The sequence below is a fragment of the Melanerpes formicivorus genome, unplaced genomic scaffold (genome assembly GCF_026170545.1).
Source record: "Melanerpes formicivorus ecotype bairdi unplaced genomic scaffold, bMelFor1.0.p_v2 SCAF_32, whole genome shotgun sequence".
Classification (NCBI taxonomy): Eukaryota; Metazoa; Chordata; class Aves; order Piciformes; family Picidae; genus Melanerpes; species Melanerpes formicivorus.
In genome coordinates, this window is record NW_027142384.1 from 1598084 (window position 1) to 1613895 (window position 15812).

At 39.7% G+C, this 15812-nt stretch overlaps 1 protein-coding gene across 2 annotated transcripts in view; it reads left to right on the forward strand.

Moving 5' to 3' along the window:
- Positions 1 to 13652, forward strand: part of AGO2 (argonaute RISC catalytic component 2) — a 63237-nt gene extending 49585 nt beyond the window's left edge. For both annotated transcript variants that reach the window (XM_068155466.1, XM_068155467.1), the window contains exon 19: positions 198 to 13652. In XM_068155466.1, coding sequence (XP_068011567.1) covers positions 198 to 306 — 109 coding nt within the window. In that variant the 3' untranslated portion in view covers positions 307 to 13652. The remainder of the gene's footprint in view (positions 1 to 197) is intronic.
- Positions 13653 to 15812: the final 2160 nt, after the last annotated feature.

A 15812-nucleotide genomic window follows, 5' to 3' on the forward strand; every position in this document is an offset into this window, starting at 1 on the left:
TGCTTCTGTGCTTTCTTCTGTTTCAGAACTTCAGTGGTGTTTTTAAGGGTCATTAACTTTTGACCATTCTGTTCAGAAGTGGTGAATGATATGAAAGTATTACAAACAAGGAGAGTCAGATTAAATTAGCATTTCTTTCCTTCCCACCCCCAATCTCTCTCTTGTTTTTTTTCCCTCCTGTCTCCCTTCTCTTCCAGTGCTGAAGGAAGCCACACATCCGGTCAGAGTAATGGCAGAGATCATCAAGCACTTGCTAAAGCAGTTCAAGTTCATCAGGACACGTTGCGCACTATGTACTTTGCTTGACATGTTTTAATGTTTAGCAACTCAGTACAATACCGAGTTGGATTCACAACAGACCAGCTGCACTTAGACCAACAGTTGCCCAATCTACAGTGACAGCCAGCAATGAGTGATGCATCTTAAATTTTTTCTTTCCCGTTTGCAAAAACGCCTTCCGTCCAGAATTTCAGACTTGATTGTGCACTGCATTCTTGTACCAAACCCCACTATTGTTGGAAATGTGGTTTGCCAAAAATCTCTAAGCTGCTTTGTATAAAACAGACCCATATTTTATAATTAAATCAAGAGCTGTGATCTCAGGGCTTAGGGGAAAAAAAAACAAAAACAAAAGAACAATCCAACTCACAAAACTCATTCAGTTTGCTATTCATTGAATTGCTTTTAATAAGTCGGAAAGATCTAATTCATACTAAAATTTGATGGACTCAAATGCTGTGAATTAGCTTTTAATACAAAGGAAAGCAAAGCATTTTTTGACTCTTTATGAAGCCGTGATTACTCTAGATGCGTTTACAACATGTTTTTCGACAGAGAAGTGACAAAATTCTGGTTTTCAGCTGTTTCAAAGTTTATTCTCTGTGTGTCTAAGGGCAAATGTATTTTTTAAAACTCCTTCTTGAATGTTTTTTATTGTGCTGCATTTGAAAATGTTTTCCATAAACTAAAGAAGAATTTTTAAAACTTGTATCTAAGCTTTTCATAGGTCCAATTAGATTGGCAAAAAAAACCAAACCCAAACCCTGTGCCATTTAAAAAAATAAAAAGTAGAGAATTAAAAAAAAAAAAAAAGAATCATACTGACAGCTAACTTTAGAATTTCTCATACAGGACTGTGACACTTACTTTCCAAAGTCTCTAAAGAATACGGGTCTGTGGTGATAAAATACAGTACAATCCTTTTTCACTGTTGAGTTAATGTAAATTTTATATATGTTTCGCAGTATTAATGTAATAGACTAGATGCTATTATTTATTTTTATTTACTAAGGAGTGCTCATTATGCTTCTGTTAACATATCAAGAATGCTTTGGATTTCGAAATTAAAACCTTACTGTGGGGACATTACTATTCAAATGCAAAAAATATGCAATTGACTTCTGTGAGCATTCAAAGATACCTACAGTGCATATTGTATGGCTTGTCCTTTGTAGAAAGGCTCTTGAAGCATGCACACAGCATCGCAGGTTTGATCCGTGCAGTTCAGACGCACACAAGACCAACATTCTACGTTCATTCAAGCACAAAACAATTGTATTTTATTTATGTGTTGAATATTGATGAAGCAGGAGCTCTAATAGAGGAGAGTGGCTCACTGTTTGTAACTTAGAGAAAAGTCAGAGAATCTATGCAGTAAAGATAAATCTTTAGGAAACTGAAGTTTACTTATGAAGGGAGGTGAAACTCTCTTCATTATGCATAAGGTCAATAGTAAATGTGAGAGTTTTGCCATTCTCTTAGGAGAAGCATTAATTAAAACTGATAATTATTAGACAAATGTTTCTGTTAGTTTGCACACTGGGTTCATAAAAACCATAATACATATGTAAACCATTGCACTAATTACAATGCCACAAGCAGGTTTAGAAGAAAATGGAAAAAACCCGGGAAACTTGTTTATGCTGACTTGATTTTATTGTTTTGTAGGATAGCTAAAATAACATGCTAAGAGGCAGGCTTTTAAAATGTCATTCTCTTCCACTGATGCATTTTGCTCCATCCTTTTCCTTTCCTTTTAGCAGATGCTCAGTCACTGTTTTGACTACATTTACCTCTAGCCACTGAGATGGGCACGTAGCTTTACCCAGTACAGAGGTTTGTGCCATACAACGGATAGACTATAGCCGGCTGCTGTTGAATAAGCTAGAAAATGCCCAACCTTTGCTGCATAAAGAGTTTTAGGTACATAAATTTGTGCAAGTTCAGATCTTCATCTTGTAGCAGTGTTGTTGATGTTGTTCAGGTGAAATAACAATGTAAAACCTATTAATAGAGTAATTGTATTCGTAGCATTCTAATTTGGTGATTAGGCTGTTGGGTCAGGTTTTCACGGTCATAGTTCTGTAAATCCAGACTTTAAATGCTGCTGGCGTAGCAGAAATTGCAAGTTGTGTTTCTGTGTTCCAGCCAGGCCGTACATACCTCTCGTAACGTACTGCTAAACTGCAAAACCTTTCCGTGGTGGGTATGTTGCACTTCTCTGTGCGTTTGCTTGAGAGATTACGTATTTCAGTGAAGATTTTAATCTGGCAGAGTTTTATATAAGAATTATTTTTTTATATGATGTAACAATTAGAGAAAAAAAAAAATCAACCATTTTAAGATGCCATTTAGTTAATTTTCTTTTTGTTACTCGGAGACCTCTTGGATGTGAAATCCATCCTCTGCTTTCCTCTTGGTGCGGATCTGGAATAAATGATTTAGGTGGTCACATAGGGTGAGGAGGGCAGAATCTATCTTGACCTCAAATCTTATTTCTGAAGCAGACTGGGACTTCATTGCATCTTATTTAGGATGTGTTCTTTGGACTGCAATAGTCATTGCAGCTCTGTTTTGTGAGATTAGGGAGCTGTTAGGCAGACTCTTAATCTGAGAGTAGCTATTGTCTGTATATCCTCTTGGGATGAACGGAAATTTTGTGTAGCTTTCTTTCCCTGACTATGAGGAACGTGGGATGGTTATATGCATTTCAGGCTAGGGACACTTTCACCTTTTACACAGATCATTTTAAGCCTCTGATGCTGGTAAATCTTTGTCTTGATTTTTCTCCCTCCTTTCTCTCCCCCTTCCACCCCTGCAAGTGGTGAATTAGTGAATAATTTAAAGCATTTTTCCTAACAAATAAAAAACCAGTGATTTAAGTGTATGCTTCAAAAAATACAGTGTGCTGTAAGTGCAGCAGCTATTTTTCTGGGAATAGTTTTAATGTAAATTACATATTCAGATATGTCCCCCGTCAAGAAACAAAACCCAACGTGAATACCGAAAACCTACTCTGAAGGGTTTTTTTCTTACCTCCCATGTGTCTTGTAAGAACAGCAATATCTCAGGTAAACACAAAGCTCAATATGTCTCTATCTCACACACACATTCCTGCTGTTGAAGTCAGTTGATGTAGACAGTTAAAACCACTAAATCACTATGCAGCTCAGGTCAGCAATAACCAAATGTGCGTTACCCTCTGACACTTGTTTGCTTTTTCAGCCCCTGCAAAGGAGTTGTGTGACTCCCGTTGCAAACCAGCTCAGGGCAGGACTTCATTCCTGCCTTCCTCTTGCTCTCCGTTATGTATCTGGCAGTGACCTCTGTTTGAATTCAGCCATCTGTGCCAGTGGTCCTGGTGCTTAGCAGTCTCAAAACTGATAGTATTTGAACCCTGGTGACAAAAATAGCTTACTCCCGTTGCAGGCATGAGTGGTGCAATGGACAAACTGACCACTGCCAGTGCTACAGTGTTAATTTTGCTTTAAAGGAGCATGGTTGAGAGAGTAACAGATGTTAATGAACTGACTACTCTGGATTATTTTTTTCTGGGTTTTTTTTTTTTGGGGGGGGGTTTGTTTGGTTTTGGTTTTTTAATGAAAATGGCAACACTAGTGAAACAAAAATATTCAAAAACTGAAGTAAATGTTACTCTGTCTTCAGAGAGGGTCAAACTTGGCTGGACAGATGCCTGTGCAGTCTTGATTCACTGGACCTGCTTTGGCCAGGAGACTGGACCAGATATCTCCAGCAAATCCTTCCAAAACTCATGGTTCTGTAGCAACCCCAGAAACTGGCAGCACCAAATGCAAAATGCTACTGCAGGGACATGAAAAGTAATATTGACAAATATAAAACGCTTCAAAGTGGTTTAGTTTTTTGTTTTGTTTTCCCCTTTTAATATACCAAATCTGATGCAATAATTGGGTTTGCTTGGTTTTGGAAATCTCTGCTCCAGTGGCTGAATAGAATAAAGCATCCACTCCACCTCTTCTAGCAACCAGGAAAGAGCTGACTTGATCTTAGGAGGAAGGGTGCTGTTGGGAAATGTTGAAAGTAGGTGGATTTGTCTGCCTTACATGAGTTTGGCATTCAGGATAGCCCTATGCAATCGTAACACTTTCAGTTTGTATATATGCACTGATGTATGGAGAGAGATCACTTGTTTTCATTAAGACTCCTTCTTTTGGCTTGGTTTGGTTTAGAGTTTTTCAGCAACCATATATGCCTTGCTGAATTGCAATCAATGATCTTCCAGAAGATTTGATATAAATTTCCTTGTTTGTAACCTGTCAGGTTTGGGGCAAGTTTGCTGTTCAGCCCTGCTGTTAGGGAGTGGGGTTGTGTCTTAATCTGCTGGGGTCAGCATGGAAAATTTACAGGACACTTACGCTTAAAGAAATTCATAATAAATACTTCTGATCCTTATCCAGGCCCCCAGGCAGGGTTGTAAAGTTTGAGCTTTAATTCTGACTCTTATCAGTAAGTCCTGCAGCCTTTGTCCATTTTTGACCTCAGTCTTGTTTGCATTTTAGTGGATCATTTTCACTACTAAGACAAGGGAGAAATTTATGTGAGGGTTTTGTTTTTGTTTAATCTTTCAAAGGATAGGTGTGGGTTTAGGTTTTGTGTGCCCAGATTACTTTCTGAAAAGAGTGAAGTTTCTAACTGTTAATAGGCTTCTGAAACGTACCTAAATCCGTACACGTGTGCGCACAAAGATTTCCTATGAAGTGGAAGATTGTGAGTTGGAGGGCTTTGTGTGTTGCTGCCAACGTTGTCTGCCACAGCAGCAGATGCCTCATATACAGTGGTCCGGTATATCTTGCCTGGAGAAATCCCAATCATTCTCAGGCCAATGAATCTCTTAACAGACAGAGAACAAGGATAGGAGGAACATCTGCGTTAACATGCCCCGACCATCTGTAGTGCATTGTTCTGGCCTTTTTAGGGTACATGCAGATTGTTTCTTTCTGAGGAAGAATGTTGGTATTTTGAAGTCAGAAAAGCTTGGTTCTGCAGGTCAAACTTATTCAAGACTTTTAAGTACTAGACCTGCAGGACTGAGACTTTGGCAGTTTAGATGGACATCCTTGCACCTTGGTGTAGTCCAGTAAACATCTCTGGTGGCATCAATAACCCATAAGGGACTGGGCTTTGGGGGGTTTTGGTGGGTTGTGGTTTGTTGGCTTTTTTTTTTCTCTTCCCTTTTTTTTTTGTCCTCCTAAGAGATCTTTTACATGTTGAATAAAGGAATATAAAAAAGTTGTCACTCAGTGTCATTCACACTCAGTGTAATCAATTTTTTCCCTGCTTTTTAATAGTTCTCTCCTGCAGTAACATCTCTTTCTGTATTTGTCCTGCCAGTGTGGCTTTCTCCATTTCTAATGCACAACAGTACTTCTTTTTGTTTGTTGTTTTTGTACTTCTATGTGACATTTAGCAACGTGCTTCTTGATGCATACATGCAGTCTTTTCTAAGGAAAACTTCAAGTAGAAGGTAATTGCACTGATTATTTTGTTTTCTTCTTTAAAATTCCCTTTTACTGTAAGACTTCTTTTTTTGCATCTGCTGTAGGTGTTTAAAAATACTGTAAATAGTGCTATGTATAGCAAATACTGAAGTTCTGTGGATGCCATTCCTTGTTCTTATGTTTTTAGGAATACTGCCATATTTTACAGTATTGAGATAGAAGCTTTGGTTTTAAACGTTGCTCTAATTTGTGATTGCATTATGTTATGAATCCAAGGGCACAATTGCTTTATTACAGTGGAAATTTTGAGGGTTCATCTGTATTCATAAAACATTTCTTCCTTCTTTCCTCTATGCCCATTTCTTCCACATTGTAAAAACAGACAGTTCCTTAGATAGCAGTGTGCTTGTTGTCTGTGTAATGTTCAAATGCCAACCTTTGATATCAGTGTTAGATGACTAATAATATTAATATAATATCTGGGCTGTCAGGTGTCACACATTTTCCTTGCTTCTTCCAACATCTGATGGAATCTGCAGGATTAGGGGAATAAGAGGGATTTGGGATCCAAGTTACAGTGACCTACTCTCTGTTCCTCCATGGATGTGGGATTGTTGAGTGCAGTAGATGTTTTAGTGTTCTCAAGTAAGAAACAGTGTTGCATCTCTGCCCACAGGAGAAAGCCATCAGTCTCCTGTCCATCAGTAATTGCCTTTTGCTTCTCTAACTCTCTGGGACAGGAGAGAGCCAAACTCCAGTCCTGTTGTCTACTACTGGGACAGGAAACAGTAAGTTTTGCCTCATATTTCTGAGGGTTGCTGACTGGAAAGATGTATTACTCTGAGGGGGTTTTAATCCAAAGGATATGGGGCAGAGGGGTGTGTAGTTGAGTGTGTTTGGTGTGGCATATAATCTGTTTTATCTCATTTAGAGTTTTACTTGCTTGCTCTGTGTCGTTTCTTTGCCTGAAGTGTTAATATGAATGTAAAGGCTTGGCCAAATCACTACAAAGGGTGGTTTTGAAATACTCCTTAGTTACCAAGCAGATGCAGTGAAAAGCTACCTCCTGTATTCCTCCACTGATGAATTAATTTCAACATGAACTTACTACTAAGCAGCCAAAATGCTCCCAAACAAACAGTATTTTTACTGTTGTGTTTCCTGCTGGAGAACTAGCAGCGCCATACTGTGATCTTGGATGGCTGCTTGTTGCTCCTGTCTTCCTAAGGCCTAGGCTTGTTGATGCAAGGTGTAAGAAGGTGTCTGAAATGGTGAGCCAAATTGCATGGCTGGCATGTTTGCTGTTGTGCAGGGCTACTCAATAGCAGCAGCTCCCTCTGTAACCTGTCCCTTCACTAACTGAGTTTGTCTGCTGTTGTTTTCGAGCAGACAGTGTTTTCCTACTTCAGCTATTGGCTGAGAAATGTCTTGCTTTCACTGAAAAATGACATGAAGGTGCTTGAAGTATATTTTGAATCTGAGGCAAAAAAAAAGGTATTGGAATATGTTTTTTTAGTCTATTTTTTTGATAAGTTGATATGAGACTGTAACAGTAAAAGTACTATATTCCCTGCTCAGATAATGATAAACTTCAAATTGGGGGGGAGAACACCCCAAACAAAACACCAAAAATAACTCTAAACTTGAGTATGTTCATGTTGTGACTATTTAGTGTTAGTTATGCACAAAGACTTGGCCATGACTCAACCTTGAAATAAGTGCATGCAGACTAAAGGTGCTTTAAATGACCTGAAACAAAACTGTAGAAACTGTGTTGATGCATCATATTTTGTTTACAATCAATCTAAACAAGCTTCCTCGTTTTACCATTAACCACTCTGCTGACAAAAATACTACCTGTTTAAGCATAACATGCTGGTGTGGTTTCATGGCAGTGTTACAGGAGTTTTTACCTGAAAGTAACTGGGCTTTACACAGAGGGGGTCGGCATCTCAGAAGCAAGTTTGCTGGCATTATATGCTACCTGTAATTTCTTTATCTCAATCTTAAGGTGTAGACACTAATGAAGCTTACTGATGGCAGGGAGAACTGCTGGAGTTTTGACTTTCTGGAAGCCAATTCTTGTTGAGCAATTGTGAGTGAATAACTAAGCTTACTAATAACAGGGTAAAACCTTGAGAGATTTCTTGAGTTCTCAGTTATATTGTAACAAAGCTCTCTCTAAAAGCCTGAAGTGCAGGGCTTTGCTCTAGAGTGAACAGCTGTTTTTCAGAAAGTATCTCACTACATCTTGTTTGAGGGATCCATGGACGCTAGGGATGTTGTGGCCTTGACAGGGTAGCAGTGTGTAGGTGTGCTGAATGTGCTTCTCTCTGAGTGCATCCTTGTAAAATGACAGGAATACTGGTGTGTGCTTTCTGCGCTGCCTCTGTAAACCCAAAGGAGCACTGGGAAGGTTGAACAAAGAAAAAGCCCTGTGCTAGATACTTGCCACAGACTACATGTTAGGTGCTCGATGGAAAATGAATGCCATCTGTGCTATGCCAGCTACCCCATCTCTCCTGGAGATAAGGAGGCAGTGGGAAACATTTTCTTGCAAAATTGCTGATTAAGCACTTGTTAAGGTAACAAATAGTATTCCCTCTGTTTTCCTCTGCAAGAGGCCCCGATCTCATAGATCCTCTGCCCTGCACATGTCTGTCAGCACCTGCCCCTAAGGGGATTATTGGTAGGCAATACTCTCAAGCTGATTTCTGGTTTCAGCTCTCCATATTGGAGAGCTTTGGACTTGGTTGGATCACGGACAGGGAATTTGCAGGTGTGAGAGTTTGGCTAGACCTAGGCTTGGGAGTTTTGCATGTGGCAGTGCTAAGAATGTGGATTCCCAACACAAGATGAGGGCTGGCTGCTCCCCTCCCATCTAAATATCCTCAGAAGAGTAATTGCTTTTATTTTGTCCATGGACTGCCTGTGGCACTTTTTGATGACTTGAAAAGTACCTGTGGCTACTCAAAACAACATAGATAGATTGGTTGGTTGAAGAAGAGCCTAGCATTTGTATTATAAATCTGTATTGAAGCACATACTCAATTTTTTTATATGGCTGTTGTGAGTACACAGATTTTTCTCCCCTGTCATGCACACACTTTGATTGTGCTGTTGTACTGGCCTGTTTTAAATTTGCTGGTTTTTTCCTCTCTGTCTCTAAGGATGACACTAAAAGACCTGCTGGAATAACTACTGACCATCAGCAGGGATCACAGATACTGACTAACCTGGGAGCAAGCCTTGCAGTTGTCACTGCAATAGAAATTTAGACTTTTTCTGGCCATTTTAGAGTTGTTTTGAGTGTTCTTGGCAAGTAGAAATTGTAAAAAGGTCAGCAAGCAGGCTTGGGAGTTTCTAGTGGCCTGGCTGGTGCTCTTTGTATTTGCTTTGTTAGATTAGATTTTCTGTCATAAACCCCCCACAACATTAAAAATACATTTAATGTGGATTCTATTCTGTAATCTTATAGCTTTTCCTGATTATTTTTTAAAACCATGAAAAGAGGAAGCTTGACTCATGCCAGTATGTGTGAAATTGCACATTTTCCCTTGCCCTGTACGTGTCTTGAAGCAGATCTGGTCTGTGCTGTGTTTGCATCCCAAACTCTCAGTCAGTCAGTGGACACTCGATTGTGTGCTGTGGGGCAGGATGGTGCCCATTGTGTGTCACCATAGCACATGCCATACAAAGAAGTTAATTTCTAGATAGCACCAAAGTTAATTCTGCTCAGATCCCATTGGTTCTGTGTTATTAAAAAAAAAGGTGTTTTGACTGTAATTTTGTTGTTCCTGGTGTTTTCTCATGGAACTTAACAAGACTGAGCCCTTAAATTAATCTCCTTTATAAATGATAACTTTGTAATTTTATTTTAGTAAATAACATGTCTCTAACTGCCTGACCAACTTGAATCTTTAATTCCTCTGAGTTGTTTGTCAGTATTGAATCCCCAGAGTGTCTCCCACCAAGAGACTGCTGCATTTTTCCAATTCTTTATTACTTAGTTTGGGGCAGTAGAAATAATTTGAGTAGATGGTGTGGAAGGGTTAGATATTGTGTGGTTTTCTTTAATAAAGTTTACTCAAGGAGTAATTACCTGTAGACCATTTGGGAAGACTTGGACAGGGGGCGGGGGGAGAGGGCAAGAAAAGAAGGAAAAGTGGGGAAAATTAAAACAAAGCCCGCCCCAAAAGAAACCTAAACAACAAACAAGTGTCAAAATTATGTATCATGGAAAATCATTTTTTAAACTAGGTGCAATGAGGAAGTCTGGCAAACTTCTGTGCTACCCTGAAGAGTGTTACCACTTGCTTTCTGTAAGGTGTTGATAAAGCTTAGTGGATCTTTCATATATATGTGTGTGTGTGCGTGTGTGTATGGGAGTGCACACATCTGTTAGTGGAAGGAGAGAAGGCCTGTTAATAAAAGATAAGGGCAGTATTTTGCTGGAAACAATTTCACTGGCTTCCATGCTACTTTGTTAGTTTGTACAATCACAAACATCTGCACCTTCAGGGCACTTCATAAGTAAAGATCCAGTCCCAGATTTCTGTGCAGTGAAGTGGTTGACTTGATCTCAGGAGGGTGGAAAATAGAATGTATTGTTCAAATAGGTTTGGGGTGGTTGTTTCTGGATTTTGGTACATTGCAGATTTAACTGACATCTATTAAGACTTTTAATGTTTTGGTTTAGCAGTTTTCAATTTCTTTCAAAATTATTTTTATAAAATAACTAAAAAGAACCAAAAATCAATGCAGAAATTGAATATTGTAAGTGTTCCCTTGAAGCAAAATGTTTTTATTACCATTTAAAGTTTGCTATTTTTTTGGAAAGCTGAAAAAAAAACAAAAAGATGATGATATTTAGGGCCTCATTTCAAGTGGTACTAAATGCGTGTTGAGTAGTTTGTACGTGTGCTGCATCTCTAGTACGATGTTTTGTTCTTGCAATATAGAAATCAATGTAGTGCTGTTTGGGTAAGAGTAGCACTTGTAATACAAAACAGACACAAATACCCTCGACTGACTTCTAAATGCATCGATGGCATTGTAGAATTTACTACATAGCTTCTAAGTGTGGCTTTATGTTACTCAGATGATGAGGTTTCACGTAGGTGTGTGTAGTTTAAGTACATTGTATGTATCTTGCTAATGTAGTTTAACTTTTGCATGATGCTGTGTGGCAATGCCACTTTAAATTAAGCCTTAATGAAACAATAAATTTGTCAGATTTTTCTCAGAGTATGCAAAAATACTGTTTAATAAAGTAGGATGTTCCTATAAAGCTGAACTAGTAGAAAAGGAAGTCTTCTCACCTGAGAAATAAAGGGAAACTTGTAGATCTGTATACTGTGACTGACCTCTTTAGGCACTGGTTGTCACTGTTGCTCTACAGAAACTGGCTCTTGTGCGTTTCTCCGGCAGTCTGCTGAAACTAGGCTGTCTCAAACCTCAGCTTTTGCTTTGCTTTTTTGTTGAACTTATTCTTCTCCCTCCCCCTGCTAGGAAATCTCTGCCTGAAGGAGGATGATGATTTAACACTTTGAATTTACATTGAAAGAAGCTGTTCTTGAGTTCTGTGTTTGCTTCAGATAGTGCCATTGTTTTTCCACTTCTTAGGACTGACATATAATCCTTAAAACATTTGAAATCAGAGGCAAATAAAATGTTGGGGACCCAGCTTTCTTTTTTTTTTTTCCCCCTCCCCGATTTGGATCTACCTCATTTAAACAGTTGGGTGCTATTTACTCAAATTGTCGATGAGATTGGCAGAACTGACCAAACTGCGGGTGCTGACCGACCTCTCCTGAGGCGGCACGCTGCGAACCAAAACCTCTGGCTGCATTGTTCAGAGACAACAATATTGTATTTGGGTTTGATTCTTTGTGCCTTTGTGTTTTTTCTTCCAGTGCAAAACAATCAAAAGTCATATTCTTTAATTAAAAACAGCAAATGAATTTTAACCACAAAGTTAAAGGAAAAAAAAAAAAAAGCCACGGGAGATAGTCTTAGCGAAACTTAGATTATTTTTTAGTGTACCCTCATGAAATGTACAGTATCACAGCAGACCTGGGCAAATGGGAATACCCAAGAATTTTGTGAAGTACATAGTCCTGACCCTAGAGGTGTACACCCGTGTGTATCCGTACCTGCATGCGCACGCAGCACGCAGTTTTGTGTCCGCGTGCACGTTTAGATGGAATATGGAGGGACACACGGGTGAGGGGGAGGGAGTAAAACGTCACTGACTTTTCCACAGTTTTCTATGTAACAGTTTACAACTACGTGTGAGTTTTTCTACTGTGTGAACCTTTTTTACTTAAAAAAAAAAAAAAACTAGTTCCATTTTGGAGAAATGTTATGTTGTGATATGCTATCATCTTTTGAAGTTAACAAAAAAAAAGGAAAAAGAAAAAAAAAAAAAGAGCTTGACTTTTTACCATTACCTACTGCAGAGGGGGAACCTTCTGTAAAATTGTGCTGAAATAGTAAAGAAAAACAACAAAAAATCTATATATGGAATTGTACAAGTGCTGACATTCCAGCGTGGCAGGACTTCAAAGCTGTTTCCTAAGGCTCTCTGCTGCAGAGACACCAGAACAAAAGGAAAATGCCTCTGTTAAATGTCTTTGTAAAAACTGCTCCATCAGGTCTGTACTTAAGCTATATTTTCTAAGGCCTAATCATCCTTTAATATGCTGCGTATAAATTATCAGCATGGTTGCACTTTCTCAGTAATAATGTATGCCCTGCAATTGGCTCGTGGTAAGGACTTTAGTTTTATAACAAAACAAAACAAATAGTACTTTGGGCAGAAGGTAATATTTATATAGGTACCTCAAGAAAAAAAAAAAAGAGCCTGATTATGCTGCATTTTGTTCCTTTAACATTTTCCATGTAGCATTTGTTTGCTTCTGGTTGGGTTGGTTGTTTTGGTTTTTTTTTAGTGGATTACTAGCTACCTGTTTTGCTTTGGGGGACCCCAGTAGCATTTTAGACCATTGCTTTCTGTTCTCTCCTAGAATGTAGTATCCTTCCTTTGTTTCATGCAGTAGTTCGGGATGGGATTTGCCCTGCATTGTGTACACAAGGGGAGGGGGACCAGGAGGAAATACACTTTAGGTAGACTTCAGGAAAAGGATACTATCGTCCTAAAGCAGACAATGCATGTTCCTAACTCTTGATTTTATTGTATTTTTTCGCTTGTACTGCTTTCTTGACTCTTTTCTCAAATACAAGTGTGGAGAAGAGCTACTTATTAATGTTGGGAAACCAAACTGACCAAGCTTGCCCTGTTGGTTGAAGTTTTGGGGGTGATGGAGAAGCAGCAGGACATGGGCTTGGCCATGGCATGCACCAGATTGTCCAAATGCCAGCCTTTGGTAAAAGTTCTGCCCCACATGAGAGCAGGATCCATCCTGCTCTCTGGCTGCTTGCTAGTGTGGGTCTGTTGTCTACCTTGTTCCTTTCCGAGTCAGTAAAAATCTGAAAGTGTGCAGAGATGGGGAATTTCTTTGTTGAGAACTGTTGAAGGAAGCTTCAAAGGCTGTGAAACTGAGCATTTATTGTCATGTTTTTAAGCTTAGGGTGGGTCCTTTTCCAAGTTTGTTTTATAGCTTGCAAGGTAAAATAGTTTGCACTACTTTTGCAATAAACTCATGAAAAACCTAACAGTTTCTGTTTTGGTTTCTTACTGTATATATACAATTAATACTAAAGACTTAGCATAGTGTTTTTCACCTCAAAACATAAGACTTGTAACAAGCTCAGAATGCTGTAATTCCTGACAAAATAATGATGTGAATGATATTTTATAAAGGTCTTTTGTATGGTGTCAATTTTGTTTTGCCTCATAGTATGTCAATAAAATAAAAGTCCTCATCTTTACAAGTCCGTGTTTGATGTCTTTTTATTTAACTCTGCCATTTTCTGCAGCTCCTTGTGCACTATGAGACTGGATTTTTTTCCCCGTGAGGACACAGCAGGACATACTCATGGCCTGAATAATTTTCTATAGTGAGTAGAGAAGAGCAGTGGGAGAACATCTCCTAGGCAGGGAGCTGCAGAATGCTACTAAACAGAGTGAATCTAGGACATGGTTAAGAAGTCCCTTGTGCTATGCAAATAGCAGTTAGATTGCAGTGTTGGTACTGTGCTTTTCTTGCTGCCAGAGGTCAGAATCAAATCTAAAAATATTGATCATTTAGTCTGTAGCTCAGAAACTGTTGTTGAAAGTCCCAGACTTCTGTTGCCAGAGAGCCAAAAAGTTCTGCTAGTCCCATGACCCTCCCTTGCATTACACCACTCTGGTGTGTTTCTGGGGGCACTTGCCTGCTCTGTGCCCAGATGTCCAGGGGCAATACATGCTGCTTTTAACTGAGTGTTTTATAATCCTGAAGCTATTTCTGGAAGGTCAGCATTTTGGAAACTTGCCTTGAAATGCCATCTTTTGTTGCTTCCCGAGTGAACACCTGCAGGTTCAGTGTTCAAGGAGAAGTACTTGCATACTGTAAAGCATCGAGTGAAGAAAGGGGTATCAAAAAGAACTGTAAGCTCCTGTTGGGAGCTCAAGCCTGCAAACACTGATTAGTTGTACTCAGTATGAAGTCAAGTGACAGCTGTCTTTTCCATTTCAGGCTGAGCTTTACTTTTTTCCCTTGTTTATGAAATACTGCTTTGAACTGGACATGGTTTTGGTCTGTGTCAAGATCTTAGGGAAAACAAATACCACCTACTGGTTTTGATGGCAGCAAGCTTTGGCAGATGTAAGGCCTTGGAGATGGCCTGGGCAATTTTTGTCAGCTCTGAAGTCCCCATCAAGGACTTTGGCTGAATGAATCCGGAAGGGTGTTCAAATCCTTGTGGCCTCGCTAATTAACAGATTATGTTCATCATCCCACAGAAAACTTCTAAGAGGGATGAAATATGCTAATTTATACTTAGTAACTGTAGTTCTTTTGTCATGTTTGCAAACTTAGCAAGTTCCATCTCCTTTGAGCAGCCTTAGCTGGGTGGGTAAGGATCTCATAAGCTAGTGTTTGGAGGGGGGGAAAGAAATATGTATATAATAATAGACTCATCCTGGAAAGTGTTCCCCAGGCGGTGTTTCACTGTCTGAAATCTCTGAAGACTTCAAACAGGCCAAGATACCCTTGGTAGTACCCCCAGCTTCCTGCCTGCCTTGCAGCAGGCCTCGTTGCAGGGCAGGAACTTTCAGCAGCTGTTAATTCTGAAAAGCACAGAAAGCAGAAGCAACATGATTGACAAGCAAAGCTGGCTGCTTCCCACCGCAGAGCCCTGCAGAGGGTGCCTGTAACTTCATTGAGATTAGCTGTTTATAGTGGTTTCTCATACTAGATATGGATAGATAGAATCATGGAATCATTAAGGTTGGAAAAGACCTTGGAGTCCAACCATAACCCAACTACTGCAACCACCAAGTTATATCCTGACATGCCGCATCTACAGGCTTCTTGAACACCTCCAGGGATGGCGACTCCACCACCTCCCTGGGCAGCCTGTGCCAATGTCTCACCACTCTCTCGGGAAAGAAATGTTTCCTAATGTCCAATCCAAATTTCCCTTGGCAAAACTTAAGCCCATTTCCTTTCATCCTATTGCTAGTTACTTGGGATAAGAGACCAACACCAGCCTTACTACAATCTTCTTTCAGGTAGCTGTAGAAAGCATAAGATCTCCTCTTAGCCTTTTTCAGACTTAACAACCCCAGCTCCCTCAGGTGCTCCTTGTATGGTGCGCTTCAAACCCCTCATCACTCTCATTGCTCTTCTCTGGACATGCTCCAGGACCTCAATGTCTTTTTTACAATGTGAAGCCCAGAACTGAACACAGTATTCCAGCTGTAGCTTCAGCAGGGCTGTGTACAGGAGCACAATCACTTTCCTACTCCTGTTTTTTATACAGGCCAGGATGCTGTTGGCCTTGGCCACTTAAGCACACTGCTAGCTCATGCTCAGCAGGCTGTCCACTAGCACCCCCAGGTCTTTTTTTCACCATACTGCTTTCCAGCCACTCTTCCCTAAGCCTGTA